General features: G+C 34.7%; 2 protein-coding genes across 3 annotated transcripts; both read right to left on the bottom strand.

Moving 5' to 3' along the window:
* Window positions 1-1,315: 1,315 nt before the first annotated feature.
* LOC107937978 (histone deacetylase 2) lies at window positions 1,316-6,242 on the bottom strand. 2 transcript variants are annotated; one of them, XM_016870999.2, is made up of 13 exons: window positions 5,761-6,242; window positions 5,612-5,667; window positions 5,409-5,526; window positions 5,173-5,235; window positions 4,772-4,840; window positions 4,496-4,662; window positions 4,298-4,362; window positions 4,164-4,210; window positions 3,909-3,953; window positions 3,775-3,825; window positions 3,201-3,287; window positions 2,216-2,303; window positions 1,316-1,829 (listed from the first exon to the last, which is right to left on the bottom strand). In XM_016870999.2, the coding sequence occupies exons 1-13, from the start codon at window positions 6,049-6,051 to the stop codon at window positions 1,720-1,722; spliced, it is 1,257 nt and encodes a 418-aa protein (XP_016726488.1). In that variant the 5' UTR covers window positions 6,052-6,242; the 3' UTR covers window positions 1,316-1,719. The 2 variants fall into 2 exon arrangements, with proteins under 2 accessions (XP_016726488.1, XP_016726489.1); XM_016871000.2 differs by lacking the exon at window positions 1,316-1,829 and having other exon boundaries at window positions 2,284-3,041.
* A 3,940-nt stretch (window positions 6,243-10,182) lies between these two features.
* On the bottom strand, window positions 10,183-15,383 carry LOC107937980 (ATP-dependent zinc metalloprotease FTSH 4, mitochondrial). Its single transcript, XM_016871001.2, has 7 exons — window positions 14,078-15,383; window positions 13,483-13,546; window positions 13,073-13,336; window positions 12,615-12,851; window positions 12,392-12,513; window positions 11,833-12,309; window positions 10,183-11,496 (listed from the first exon to the last, which is right to left on the bottom strand). The coding sequence occupies exons 1-7, from the start codon at window positions 14,102-14,104 to the stop codon at window positions 10,567-10,569; spliced, it is 2,121 nt and encodes a 706-aa protein (XP_016726490.2). The 5' UTR covers window positions 14,105-15,383; the 3' UTR covers window positions 10,183-10,566.
* Between the last annotated feature and the right edge of the window lie 448 nt (window positions 15,384-15,831).

Here is a 15,831-nt window from a genome sequence, read left to right on the forward strand (position 1 = left end):
GAAAGGAACATTTTATCGCATCATCGTCCGCCCCTATGTATGGCTCATCACTGGTTACGGATGCAATAATATCTTCAAGACAACTGGTTGTACCACCGTTGGCGACGGCGATGGCGACCGCCGTCCACTGTGGTCGGAGTTCACCAAAAGCCCCTTTTTTTGAGCCATTTTTCTACCCTTAACCCATATTTGAGACCAAAACACCAAAAAAAATAAAAGAACCTTTCGGATCTGCCCTCTTTCGTTGTGACCGTTTAGCCAACCCCGAAGGTTAGTCGGCCTTGCAAAACAGAGAGCAAGACGCCGACAAAGAAAGGGTAAAAGATTTTGTTTTTTTTTTTTACTTTATATATTTCAAAAATAAAAATGAATGAAAAAAATCACCTTTTTGTTTTCGAATCTATATCTGATTGTTAATTCTTGTATTCAATTATTTTCTCTGTATATTTTCTTCTGTCAGTATTACAATTTGGTGATGGCTTTTATAGCCATATTACACTGTTTACTACTCAAGTTTGTTACTGTTTCTCTACTGCTATCTTTGTGCTGCTTCTGTCTTCTTTTTGTTCTCTTTTATAGGTTCACGAGGTCAACAAAGGAGGAGACCCTGGCCTTTGCCATTTCGGTGTAATGGCAACAGAGGAAGGGTCGGCTTTGGGGCACGAATCTCGGGCGATGTGCCCGTTCACGTGGAGGGCAACGACATTGGTGTCTTAAGGGGAGCTAGGGTTTTTTAGCTTTTTTTTTTGAAAAGATTGGGTCATGGGCTTTAGGGTTTTTGTTTGTTTTGGGCTTGTAATATTTGGACTGGATTGTTAATTTATTATTTATTTATTGTTTCTGTGTAGTGCCCAGGCAAAATTGGGCCCTTACACCTATATTATTAAAAGAAATCAAATAAACCCATATTGTGACAAATGTGACATTTATTGTATAAAAAATGTCTTAAATTTTTTTTTCAATTTCAATTCAATTCTAAACAAAATATTTCATTTATAGAGCCATAAAAACTTTAAAAATGTTTGATCTGTTAAATAATAAATGATATTTTTTAAACATAAAATGTTAATTCTATTTCAGTTTGACCTTATTTGATTCATTTTAATAGTACAAGGACTAATTGATCAATTTAATAGTAGAGGGACTAATTTGATCATGTATCTATAATAGAAGGGCTTTCGGGTACATTCACCTAATTAGAAGCGACATTTTTGGGAATAGCTCTCATCTCCTTTGCCTGTTGGACTCTAAAAACAACAAATATAGGAGAAGATAGACGCAGGAAACACATAGCAGCATCGAAATGATCACATTGTTGAAACTAAAATAAGCTATATACTGCATATTTGCATTTACACAAACATTTGTGCATTAAACAAGCTTCCTTATATATCAGTTATTCGATAACCTAAGAGAGAAGGTAGACACACGGCAAGCGGCCATACCTCGTGTACAAGGAAGACCAAGCCAAGCTAATCCCTAAGATACTGCCTTGCAAACTACTTGAATAACAACTCGAGACACACTCATGCTCCTATGAGTATTATTCCTATGTAAAACTCACACTTCTATCTCCTAATTTCTCCTATTTGCCTGCTTATATAGTAAGGATCACTTTCGGTTACAAACATGTGAGTAACTTGGATAGTATTCATGCCTTGGGATTCTTCAGTAGAACTGACCTTTGTAATGGAGTTGTTTATTGATAGCAAAGTAGCCTTATATCATTATTTTTCTTCCGCTGTGGACATTTGTCTCTATCAAGCCTTCATTTGAGAGGTTTATAATGGAATCTGCTATGACTCTGGCACTGGTTTTCATATAGCCACCTAAAACAAGAAAATGGATAAGTATGTTATGATGGGTGAAGCTTGAACAGAATCAGACATGTTTTTATGATATTCGTCATCTCAGGTTACATTGAGGATCCATCCAATGTGGTAATTTCAAACTTAGCTCCAGCAGTCTTGTTCATATATAGTGGAAAGTAAATAAACAATTCTTTCTATTTATTTTTCCTTCCATTAACACAAACGATAAGCGGGAGAACTATATCTTGGCTATTATCAAAGGGACCAACACCGATCAGTGACTGAAATGAAAATATTTTTCTTAATTAATGTAAGGAGGGCAGTTGTCGTCTTTTGCATAAAGCAAGGCATCGTCTATTTGTTGTTTGCTTCAAGCATAAATATAAAGGTTTGAAGATACGAACCTGATGTGACCATTACAATAGGGATCTTTCTATCACGAGCAAACCTGAAGACCTTCTCATCTCTTTTGATCACCCCCTCTGGACTGACCTGAAAATTTTAAGTGACGAGTAGCCGCAAGTGAAAACTAGCAAATATTAATTATGCAGAGATGCACCATCCAATAAAAAGAAATATTTTAAAAATAAAACATGGTGTATTTTACTGAATGCCCCAGAATTTAAAGGGGCACAGAAATGAACTGCCTTAAGCACCCTTCTTGGTTGTAGTCGTCTCAAACTTTCTTTTACTTTTTGTTTTTCACATGCGACACTCCATCCCTTCACTGCAAGCACTGATACTCCGGATTATGCCAAGCAGCCCATCTAGAATTATATCCCCGAAATCTTGTAGGATATTTCTAGAGTTAAACCAACATTTAAGATACAGAAAATCTCTGTAATTTTGCATGATAATCTAATCCTCATTGCTACTTATCTACTTCCCTTTTTGGTTCAAAACTACTTATTTGAAATGAATGTACTATAAATGAAGGATTTTCTTTCACAGTTTAGTGGAAAAGAACGACCGTTCTAATCTGCTTCTAGTGGTCTGAAGATGCATCATCCTAATGCAGCGCTGTTCAGTTAACCTATAAGCAGGCAAGTGAAGCTCTGCAGAGTTTTTAGGGAGATGAACACAAAATCTCATATGAATCAACATGACCATGTTAGCACATAATATGAGATAAAACAGGAATGTGTTCCTGCAACCAGCATCAGCTTCCTTCTTTCTGTATGATGTTTAGGCTGCTCTCCACTCTCCAGGGCCATCATTGAAAGGACAATTCTTCACCAAAAGTTAAGTTGATGACTCAGAGACAATTGATTCACAGAAAGTGTGAGTCTAATGAAGATCTGCTTTACTTCTCATAGAAGAGGAAAAGTACTGGGAGAAAAAGAATAGAAAGCACACAATTAAGCAAATGGATCCTATGATTGAATTTACCTTTAATCCACCCAGTGGATCTCCATCGAGAATATCAGTTCCAGCATTGTAAACAATCAACTCGGGGGCAAAATTACTCCCCGCTACCTGGCATTTGTAACTAATAACTACAATGCAATAACGACATAAGAACAACTTTTTACTACGGTATTCATAGTACAAAATTAGTTAAAGATAACAAGTAAATGAAAAGAAAAGAGGAGAACATAATAGAGATAAAAATGCAAAGCAAAAGATGAAGCCCGAGTTGGCAAAAATGCTGATGAAATCATGTCAGAGTGCACCAGAGTTAAAAAGCATCAGACATTATGACAACAATAAATAAAAGAATAGATAGAGGCAGAGACACAGTATAAGCACTAAATGCATTTGAAATAATACGATTAAAAATAGTAAATGACAAAGTCAAAACCAAGACAGACACATAAAACGGACTTATTTGTGAGTAAAGGTGTCAGGCAAAGATGCATTAGTGTTGTCAGATAAAATACAGCAGATATGGACATCAGAATTGAGAAAAGATCCAGCGAAAAACAGAAAAAAGCATGTTGAAGATAGCTGAAAAAATCTATACCGCAAGTGCTTTATCCAATTGGTCCAAATAGTCAACAGTTGCAGTCCCAGTCTGTTCATATATCGGAATATTAAATCAGCTAAAGACCTAGCAAGCAATAAGCTAACTTCATTAACAAGATGCTAGATGCTCACCACCACTTCAACCTTCTGGTTAATATAATTTCTAGCAGTCATATCCTGAAAAGATTGAATGAAAATAATAATAAAACCAGAAGGTAAGGTGAGTTGTCCTCTTAAATTGATATTTCAAGAGAAAAAAGTCGGAACTCATTGCATAGAGCAAAAAAATAACAGTTAAAAGGACAGTACATACTATCGTGTAGGAGAAGAGGCTGTTCAAGTTCAACTAGAGAAAATGCAATACAAATATAGAAAGCAAGCACTTACAAATGGGTAGATTCCTGGATTGTACATATCCAGGATGTACACACGCTCTGCCAGTTAAAACACAAACATAGAAAATTAAAAAAGAAAAAGAAAACCAAGATAAAGCACCATGAGGAAAATTAAAGCATCCTTACCGTCATTACCAAAATCCATTTCATGACCATTTCCTTGATGTGCATCTAAATCAATTATCATCACCCTAAAAAATATTATAAAGTATAAGGAGAATAGCCCATTAATAAAAGATATAGTCAATAGATTAGTTGAGAATAGGATGCCATATAAGATTGCAAGGACTGCATTTATTATTTTTAATCTTGACTTTCTATTACCTTGATATATTTAACCGAACAAAAGCAAAATGAATGCAAAGGGAAATATCTGCGTATGCACAAAATCCACCTCCCCTTCCACCACTGCAATGATGAAACCCTCCCCCAACATTGATAGCCCATCCTCGGTCCATCGCTAACTTAGCCGCCAGAACAGTTCCACCCACCTGTAGTAATATGATCAGTATAATCCTAGTTTCACAAAAAACTGAATCTCCAATGAAAAAGAAAATGATGTAATTAGCTCCAAGACAGACTATGATTCTATGGCTTTACCTGCCTTCGGAAGGGATAAAGAACTTTCATCTGAACAAGCCAATTGGGTAACATTGCTACAGGAGGAACCTACACAACACAGTGCCTTGAATCAATCTAAGAAGTACAATAACATCATTTGATACTACTTAGTTCTCAGCCAAAAACATCGAACCATAACAAACATAGCCAGTAAAATATTGGGCATGCAACACACAAAATTCCCATGAACCCAAAACAGTAATAAATAAAACCAAGCAATCTTGCTATTTTTTTTCTGGAGAATCCCATTTTTAAGCAGAGCCACAAGATCACACTAGATAGTTGCGACTGGCAACGAAATAAGTAAAATCCAAGGAAGCAAAAATTAACTTCATACTAAAAACAACCAAATTATTGCATAAGGAAATTCTACAAGGTACCTCAGTTATCCTGGCAACATTCACGCTGTTATTCAGGCTGTTCAGGTATGCTTCTGTATGCACCTATCCCGAGAATATCGGGGAAGAAAATACAAGCATTAGGTTACAGCGCCTGCTACAGATAGATGCCTCATTAACTAAGAGTTATATTTTCCATCACCTATGATCTTCCTTTTTCCTCAATAAGCATAAGCCTCAGTGTATAAACAAAGTGAGTGGAAAAAACATTCAATTACCACAAGTAGGTCCTCCCTTGAAGCTTCCAATGGATCAACAATAGATTTTTTTTCCAGGTAACCTTCCGACATCAAGAATCGGCATATCCGACCCCATTTCGAAGAATCGAACGGATGCCTACATCAACCGCGAATAACTAACTAATTTTCTAAAACCGGTTAATCAAATTTTAAAAAATAAAATCAAATTCAAAATATCTTACAGTTTCTCAATTCCGAGGAAGCTGATATCGTAATAAGAAGAGTAGATAACTGGAACCTGTAAAATGAAAATTTCAAAATTTCAAGCTAGAAACAAACAATTTATTTATCATATATGAAAATTTTATATAATTAACAAGATAAAAGTTACCTTGGAGGAAGCATCAGGCTGATAGAGCTTGCTAGAGTTAATTCGTTGACGGCGGAGAGATCCGGCATCGATTTTGGTAGCGGGTTGAGAGGATGACGAAGACGAAGACCAAAACATTGTAAAGGAGTTAAAGCAGCGATATGCAATGAAAGGAGTGGCGAGTGCGAGGAACAAATATAGGGTCGATTTGCAGAGATTACGAGTTGATTCGGTGGTGTTTGCAATGACTCGGTGAGTTCTAAACTTCCAAAACGGTTGCTGGTGTGAGAGCGTCAGCAAAGGAATCGTCATCGCGTTGGTTTCAAGCTTTTAAATAAATTCGTTTTTGTAACACAAAGCGGTGGCACAGACGCAATAAAAAACAAAAGTACGGAATGGCTTAAGAGGTGTGGTAAAATTCTATCGATTTCAGATTCTTTATATCAGAAAATGTATTCCTTTCTTAAAGGTGGAAGCAAAGAACAAAATTATCAATGGAATGTTAGTTGGATTCATCAGTTTGGATGTTGTTATTAATATAGCAAGATAGGGTTAAAGCTGTTTATCGGTTGGTTATCCGTTTGATTCTAAAAGTTTGCTCAAAATTTAAGAAGATTTAGACAAAAATATTACACCCGAAAGGGCCTGGACAAAAAATAAGCCTGTTTAAAATATTTGTTGGGTTTGGGCTTAAACATTCAAAGACCAAGCTCGGCCTGACCCAACTTATATTATTTTTATATATTATATAATTTAAAACACATTAAAAAATAAATTTATATTAAATATATAATACTACTCTAAATGTAAACATTAAAATAATGTTAAGATGACTATATAAGATATATATAAATTTATTAAATATTAAAATAAAATAAATATTTTAAAAAAAATACTACCAGCGGATTTAAAATGGGCTTGGATTTCTCTTTTATAAATATGGACGGATTTGAATAAAATTTTAAACCCATATTTCGAGCCGGGTTTGGACAAACATAAATTATGTTAATATCATGTTTAGGCTCGACTCAACCTGATCCATGAACACCTCTAAATATTTATTAAATTTAGATTTTAATAACAAATAATTAATTATAAATATAATCAATTGAATCCATAGGTAGAGAAAAAATCCATGGAAAGTTAAATTTTTTAATACTATCCAAAATCTACTTTTAATGAAACTTTATTATTATTTAGCATTGCATGGTTCATTTCGAGCGGGTCTTTTTCACGAAGATGGACATGGTTCGTTAGGATGTATAAATGAGTTTTTATAGAATTTGTATGGAGCTGTCAGACAATTTGTTAGAGGGTGTGATTCAAATTTACTTATTTTGTTAAAGAAATATCTATAGTGGTAAAATAAGGGAATATATTTTCAATAGATTTACCCTCGATATGTTATTCGAAAATTTTTGAGTGAGCTTCTTCATGTCCCGATTCGATTAAATCTAAGTAGCACCATATAAAATTATTTATAATTATTCTTTAGATATTTGAATTTGTTAAATATTTAAATTTAATTTTGTTAGAATTTTTTATTTAGGGATAAGGTTGATGTTCATGATATAAATCATGTGTAAATTCTCTCTAGATTTTATTATGCTTTTAAGTCTATAAGTCTTATCCAGATTTATTATGATTTAGATTTAGAACTACATTTATTGTGTTTGACATTGATTAGAATAGAATTTTTCAGCATTTAAATAGATGTAGTCGTAGGCTCAACCCTGGGAATTCTCTGGAAGTGCGGTTGCCTAGGACCCAAGTCTGAAAGGGGTCTAAAATATTGTCTTCCAGTTTTTAAAGAGTTCAAAAATTTTTTTACCAACTTTTATGAGACCTAAATTTTTTTTTCTCCAACTTGTAAGAAACCTAAAACCCTATTTTATTGTTTTGCCTAGGATCCAGAAATGTCAAGAACATACCTGTATAGTCAAAACTCCTCTTGTATTATTCAATTTTTAACAGTGAATTTCTCCTCCTTCGTTCGTAATTTTTTCTCAAAAGGGTTTTTACGTAAAATCTGTATTTTATTTTTTATTTTCTTATTGTTTTACAATCGTTCTATTGTCATTATCGACATTTATTATAACACAACCGTTTAGTAAAAAAATGTTGATGATAAAAAAGCTTTAAAAATAAATTAATAGTCTTTTTAGTATAAAAAGTAGTTTTCTTAAGATAATTATGAAATATTAAAAAAATGAATTTAGTTAGAGAAATATATTTAAAAATATTATGAAAAAAAAAGTGGGAAATTGTGAAAGTGGACAGTTTCTTAAGTATGTGAGTTCTGTTTTGTTAAAGACAATGTGAGTTTTGTTTTTTTAAGTTAAAATTTATTTACATTTTTTGACATCTATATTTAGTTATATTATTATCTAAATTTATCTATTTAATTCATCATGCTAAGTTAATTAAAAGTTTTATAATTAGTATAAATAAATATGTTAAAATTAAACATGCTTATAGTTAAATATTTATAATTTTGAAAAGTTAACCATGGATGATGGTTAAAGAAATACAAAGATAACAAATATATATTTTTTGTTTTCAATTTTAAATTTAACTTTGTTGAGTACAAGAGAGGGCTGGAGGCTTAGACAATAGAACACACAATGGTAAATGTGTGGCGAGTTGTATTTGGTGAAGGTGATCCATTTTTTAATTTAGGATCTTGACGCATGTATAATGCAAATCTCATTGTGGTCGGTTTAGTAGACAACATAGTAGTTTTCTAAATAGATTGTAATGGGACGGAAATAGACTAAGCGAGGTATCACGTGTCTTATGTGTAAGAAAGAACCCAACACCTATAATTTACAAGATAAATTGAAGAAGGCCAACGTTTCATGCCAATGTACTTCCATGAAGCCGAGCTTCGATGAGGTGTTGCTACTTGACAAAGTCATACTAGCAATGTAACGGGCGAGATTACAACTTGAAAAGATTGTGATGACATGAAATGCTTACAAGTGGTAAAACATCATCAGGGTCTAGTTATTAATGCAAGAGAATGGATTGTATGCAACTGTAATTTTATGTCATCCTTATTCTTTTCCAATAGAAAAATAACAAATCAAATTTTTTATCCTGATTGTCAGCTTTTTCCTATCATTCTTCTATTGGAAATAAATAAAAATAACGTTAAAATCACAATTTCATACAATCATTTCTCATTAATGCAAAGGAACATGTTTAATTGAAGAGGATTCGGAGTATACTTATTCATAAATCAGACTTGAAAAAGGGTTTTTATGCCTCATATCTATCAGAATTGAACTTAAATAATAAAAAATATTTTTAAAATTAAATTTAATTATTTTAAAATATTTTATTAGATTTTAAACCGTGAAACAAATTTTCTAGACGGCCAGTAATTTTAACCTTCTTGTTTAAAGCCTAGTTTCTGGATAATTGCTTCGTTTTAAGGTTCTTTTTAAAAAAATCATCCAACGTGTATATTATTGAGAGGGACACTGACAATACCATTAGAGTCGTCATAATAGAATCAAATCGTGCCCATGCAGCAGCGTTGAAAGCGATTGGTCAATACAAACTTCCACCCTCCCACTTCTATCTCTTCCTTAAGATTCCAAATCAATCAAATCGTGGGAACATGTTTCCGATGCCAGTACCTTCTCTCCTCTCAGCAGATTCTCAGGTCTGAGCTCATCCACCACCGCTCTGCTAATGTCAGGTAACCAAGGATGAGGAAAAATCTCTCTTTAGCTGCTATGTTTTCATCCAAAACGCACCAAAAATGATTTTATTTCGCTTCTACTTTTAAGATACCGCTCGATGGAAAAGTGTTTCAATTGTAATTTAACTCAATGTATTATTTAATTCTAATGACGTTTTGAGCGAGTGGACAATACTTGGAATGATTTTTGCGGATGGATCCTTCATGTTATTAGTTTTCATTCATAAATAAAATAATTTTTTTAAATGATGGAAAGACGTGCCACGTAGAGTGTTGTGAATCAATCCTATGTATGCATGAATGAATCTGTGGCCGTATATATATATTTCACTTAGCAAATCTATCAGAAACTAGTGGAAATTGCCAAATTGATGTGGCAAAATAAGGATCGGATGTACATTTATATCTATCAAGAAAGAAAGTGACTTGGGTTATCATTAGATCTTATTATCACGTTCTTGTGACCTGAAATAATCTCTAAAGTAAAAGAGCAATATAACCATGCTGGGATTCACAGCTAACAGGGGATACATCATACAAGAAAATTCATCTTAAGAAATGGACCTAGACTCAGCCATTAATGCAAGAAACGAGCAACCAAAAACGGGTTCTGAACTGTTGGCTTTGTAGTTGTGAAATGACCCAAGGCATGAGAAAGAAAATAAAAGAGAGCCTCTTTTTTCACAAATGACTCGAGCCTCAATTCGGAATCCAAATAAGTCAAAACCAGCAGAGAAAGCGATCAAAAGGTACTTTATTATCAACGCTTTACAAACAAATCCCCAGGAGGGTAAACCCTTAAATGGAACATTATCAGTGTATGAAGAAAATTGTTTAATCAAAAGGGGAAACCCCAACAAAAGAACGTGGGCAAGGGGAAGGGTGATGCCATGCATTTTTCTATTACTCAAGTTAATGCCACTTATCGTTACGACACAGCTGCCATATAATTCATCTTCTACATCTTTCAGTCACATCAGACACAAGGTTATAAACAGATAAAACCCAGTGGCAGTAATCATGCAAAGCTACAAACTCAAAAAGGCTTGAGAATATGTATGTGTACATTCAATTCGAGAAATAACTACCTGATTGTGCCTCTACCAGTGCCTTGCATGCTAAGATCCAACAGGAGCAACACCTTTGGCTTTAGCTGCAGCAGTTGCCGCTGCGGCTGCGGCAGCTGCTGCGGCTGCAGCTGATGCAGCTGGACTAGGACTTGGTGGTACTGGGTTGGACTGAGGTCCATTCTGTGCTACAATCACCTCTTGATGCTGTTCTTGTTGCTGCTGCTGAGAGTTAACCTGCGCCAGCAGAGCATTAATCTGAGCTCCTGTGAGTGTCTCATGCTCGAGCAATGCATTAGCAAGTGCATGATGTTCTTTGCTGTGGGTAGTGAGGATGGTTTTTGCATTGTTATAAGCCTTCTCCAGTAAGTACTTCACTTCTTTCTCTATAAGATGTCTAGTCTCGGTGCTTAGGCTCCGACCATCATCATTATAAGAATGGGTAACAAGTCCCACTTCTTTACTCATGCCATACTTTGTAACCATGGATCTGGCCAGTTCAGTTGCATTCTCAAGATCAGAGCGTGGACCGGAAGTAACTTCGTTTTCTCCAAAGATGAGCTCTTCTGCAACCCAACCACCCAATGCAACATCGAGCCTAGCAAGCATCTGTTTTCGGGAGAAGCTTGTTTGATCCACCTCAGGCAACTGGGACACCATGCCAAGAGCCATCCCTCGAGGGACTATTGTTGCTTTGTGAACAGGAAGTGCCCCCTCCGTATGGATGGCAACAAGAGCATGGCCAGCCTCGTGAAAAGCAGTCAATTTTCGTGACTCTTCAGAAATGACAGCTGACTTTCGTTCACTTCCCAATATGATCTTGTCCTTTGCGTACTCCAAATCTACCATTGTCACTTCTTTAGCACCATGCATTGCAGCACTCACTGCAGCAACATTGACCAGATTTGCAAGATCAGCACCAGAGAATCCAGGAGTACCTCTAGCAATGATCATTAAATCAACATCACCTGCCTTCAATACCTGTAATGGAACAGAATGAATGGTTAGACTTGCATGGCTCAATGATTCTACCAGAAAGATATGACCAATACCAATGGTTAGTCTGACGCAACAAAAACCTAATATGGGAGAGTCAGACAACAAAATGTTGATGTCATTGGACCAAAATGTAAATTAACAAAGACATTAATTAGAAGCATGCTTGAAAAGCCAATATCAAGCCAAATTTTATGATACAAGCTTCAATGGGCCTGCTAAACACAGTCTGCACAAAGTCTGCCAAACACAGTCTGCACAAATGTCAACTCAAGCCCGGACTCCAAAAACACATGGACTTGTACACAATCAACACGGTACCTTTGACATGTGGGATTCCAGAATCTGCCTCCGGCCTTCAACATCTGGATAAGGAATAATGATGCGGCGGTCAAATCGTCCAGGTCTAATCAGTGCCTTATCCAATGATTCTGGAAAATTGGTGGCTGCAATTAGAATGATTCCTTCATTCTGTTTAAATCCATCCAATTCGACAAGCAACTGATTCAAAGTCATCCTCATGTACTGCTGGTCCTTTGGATTACGGCTTCCACCTATGGCATCTATCTCATCAATAAATATAATACATGGGGATCGCTTCTTTGCAGCAGCAAAAAGATCTCTCACTCTTCGAGCTCCAACTCCAACAAACATCTCTTCAAATTCACTGCCACTGCAGGAGAAGAAAGGTACCCCGGCCTCTCCAGCAATAGCTCTTGCTAACATAGTTTTCCCATTGCCAGGTGGACCAACAAGTAAGACACCTTTTGGAAGCTTGCCACCAAGACGAGTGAAACGCTGCAAGAAGGGTAAAGGTAATTAGAGACAGAAAGTGAGGGAGGGAGAGGGAGACATCTACCAAATCAAAAAGTGCATTCACCTTAGGATCTCGAAGGTAGTGGACAATTTCTTCTAACTCTGCCTTTGCCTCATCAACTCCTTTGACATCATTAAATTTTGTGTTAGATTCTACAACTTGCACCTCTTCGTGTAGACCAAGTCCTAAAACAAGGATACCAGTCAGTCAGAATCCAGGAAAAGGACTATCAGTTTAAACATGGACAAATAATTTAGAAGAAAACATGTCGCTTAAAACATTCTACCTTTACTAATCCCTCTATCCTCAATAAGTGCTCCAACACCAGAAATCAACAAGAAGCCAAGTGCAATACTACGAAAAGTACGCCACAATTGATCTTTAAAATTCCCTCCTTCTGCAGTCACCATGTGGATAGGAGCACTAGAAGTTCCTAAGACACCATTTTTTGTCGATTTTCCCACATTTTGAAAAGCTGAAAGGCCACTTTTACTCTCTTCCTCCACTGATGAACTGGAGATACCTGTAATTTTGCATAATCTATTAGTCAACAAAGATAACAGAAAAGGCAAAGAGCAGAAATTGTTCAGAAAGAAATGGGTTAATACTAGTTTAACAGGGAATTTATTAGCACTATCAAATTAGAAACAACATTCAAAGATCACTCCAAAAAAATGGGGAAAAAATACTGCAAAATTATCATTTTAAGAGAAATTATAGATGCAAGATAGCAAGACCACTCACCTCTCTGCAATGTCTTAAGTAACTCACTTTCATCAAGCCTGTCAACTTTGACTAATGCTTTAACATACTCAGAAAGTGCAGAACGATTAGAATGTAATGATGGCTGAGTTTCAAATAGTCTTATCACTGCTTCAGGATCATTTCTATGGTAAATTTCTCTTAAACTAGCAGCTTCACTAGCTTCATCAGCATCTCGGAGTCTGCGACCTAAATTGACTGCATAGCTTGACCTAAACCTATTTTGGCCACTCAAAAACCTATTGCCTGCACTCCAACAAGAGTTCAGTTTAGGAACAAAGTTTTAAGTTGAGAACACAGAAACCAGTTATCTTATTGAAAAAATAAAGAAGAACAAAACCATGGAGATAATGATAGAATATAAAAAGTTCGATTGAAACAAACACAAATACCAGAGAGATGAGCTTTACTAAACGAGTTCCGATATTGTCCCAACCGTGATTGCTGTCTTGATACCTGTTTTAAGATGGAAACGAGGCTTATTGTTTATCTAAAGCAATATACATACAAATTACTCTATAATAAGCAAAAATAACCCACAAAAAGCATTAACTAAGTTTCTCACCGATCCAATTATTGCAAAAATACACTACTTCTAACAATATCTAATGGGAGACGACATTTACAAATATGCATTTAACGAAATGAAAATTGCAAAAGCTTAAAAAAGAAAAACCAAGTGTTTGCGCCAATAAAAGTCTCAATCAGCTCAAGCAAATGAGTATCTTTTGTTACGACCAATGGAAATTAAAATAAAAGATTCCATTTTTTTTTCAATTTTTCCTACTCCACTAATACATATCTCGGATTCAACTATTCAAGTGTCCAAGGCAATATCTTTAATTTATTTAAATTAGGGTTCCCTCAATCCCCAAATATTAAAACTTCATATCATAGAGATTCAATATATAAATAACAATCACTGCACAAATATATATATACACAAAGAGCTAGGCAAAAAGAAGCTCGAAAGAGAGGGGAAATAACCTGAGAGATTAGGCTTCTCCAAGCCATCGCCTTTTTGCAGAGACCTAAGAGAAAAAAAATCTGATCTTCTTATTCTTTCTTTCTCTCCCCGGTGCTTGATGGGTTTGTTTGGTTAGCGAGAAAATAAAGGGGAGGGTCAAATTTTATGAGAAAGAGGGTTAGAAAGATGGAAAATCTAGAAAGCGAGATGGATCGTTAGATTAATTTTATAATTTTTGTAAAAATGTTTTTAGGCTTTTATTTTGATGATGATGCGCACTGTAATAAGTTTCTGTCACGATGAGAAGATCTTCCTTGTGAATTGTCAGATTTACCCTTTCTTCTTTTTGTTTGCAATTTCCTTGAGATTTTTTAGTCTGATTGGGTTTCAAATTTATTTATTTTTATTTTCCATTTCTTCTTCTCTTTTAGTTTTAACAAATAATAGAAAGTATAAAAAAAACTATGTTAAAAGGAGATGAAGAAGAGAGGAAAATAAAAGAAGAAGCAGAAGATAATGAAAAAAAAAGAATGTTAAAAGAATGTTAAAGAAAAAAAATTAAATTACTCAAAATGAGAAAATGTAGGAACAAATGTATAATTTAATCTAAAATTTTTGTTTGAAATGATGATTTAACGTACCACATTAGCTTATCGTTACACCGTTAACTGTAATTAATGACTCAGTGACTAAAATGTTACAATACGTTAACGTAAGTGACTAAAACGTAAAAATTTAAATATAAATGACTAAAATGTAACCTGAAATAAAAAAAATTATTATTTTAACAGTTTAACCTAAAAATAATACAAATTTTATTTATTTCTAATCTAATAATTAAAAAACCTGGACTTATCTATTTATTTAAACCCAATAACTAATAAATCAATCTAAGGAATAGACGGTACATTTACTTACGGTTAGTGTAAAAATAGGGATGACGATGAGATTAAATACTGTAACATGAGACAAAAAGTAAACTAAATGCATCGTACACTATCAATCCAAACTCACCCTAAATTCTAAAGTCAATAATTGACTAACCCAATTTATTTGCAAACAAAAGGGAGAAGCAACAGAGTTGTTAGAGAGAAGCTGCTCCAATCCAAGCGCTGGCTCGAGTTGAGGGAATCCCAATTAAGAAAGATGAAAGTGCAGATGAGGGATTCGGTTGAGTCACTAATGGCAGCTAAAGAACCTGCTCTGAGGAGGGAATGGCGGCTCCAGTGGCTCCGATGGCGACATGGTTCATCAGCATTTGGTGGGGGCACCGAGGCAGCCAGAAATGGGTTGAATGATGGCACCAAACCTGTTGATAGTTTCTTTTATTTTCCTTGTTTGTTGTGTTTAACTGAATTTATAGTGCTCAACCCAACGGTGATAACGGAGTTTTGGCCCAACGGCTTTGCCCAAGTCTCAATGCTCATCGGAGCGTGTGCTTCAACACCTGTTAAAAACTTGATAATCAATGAAGTGTTTCAGGTAGAGGTGCTCATGAACGGGTTTAGGTTGATCCTAAACATGATATTAACATATTTTATATTTGTTTAAGTTTAGTTCATTTTAAAATATAGATCTAAAATTTTGTTTAAATTCGTCTATATTTATAAAAGACTAATCCAAATCTATTTTAAGCTCACTCATATTATTTTTTAAAAATATTTATATTATATTATATTAATATTTAATAATTTTTTATTTATTAAATTTTTTTATATAGTCATCTTAACATTATTTTAATATTTATATTAAAGTAATATTATATATTTAGTAT

Source organism: Gossypium hirsutum, chromosome D13 (genome assembly GCF_007990345.1).
Source record: "Gossypium hirsutum isolate 1008001.06 chromosome D13, Gossypium_hirsutum_v2.1, whole genome shotgun sequence".
In the NCBI taxonomy this organism is placed as follows: Eukaryota; Viridiplantae; Streptophyta; class Magnoliopsida; order Malvales; family Malvaceae; genus Gossypium; species Gossypium hirsutum.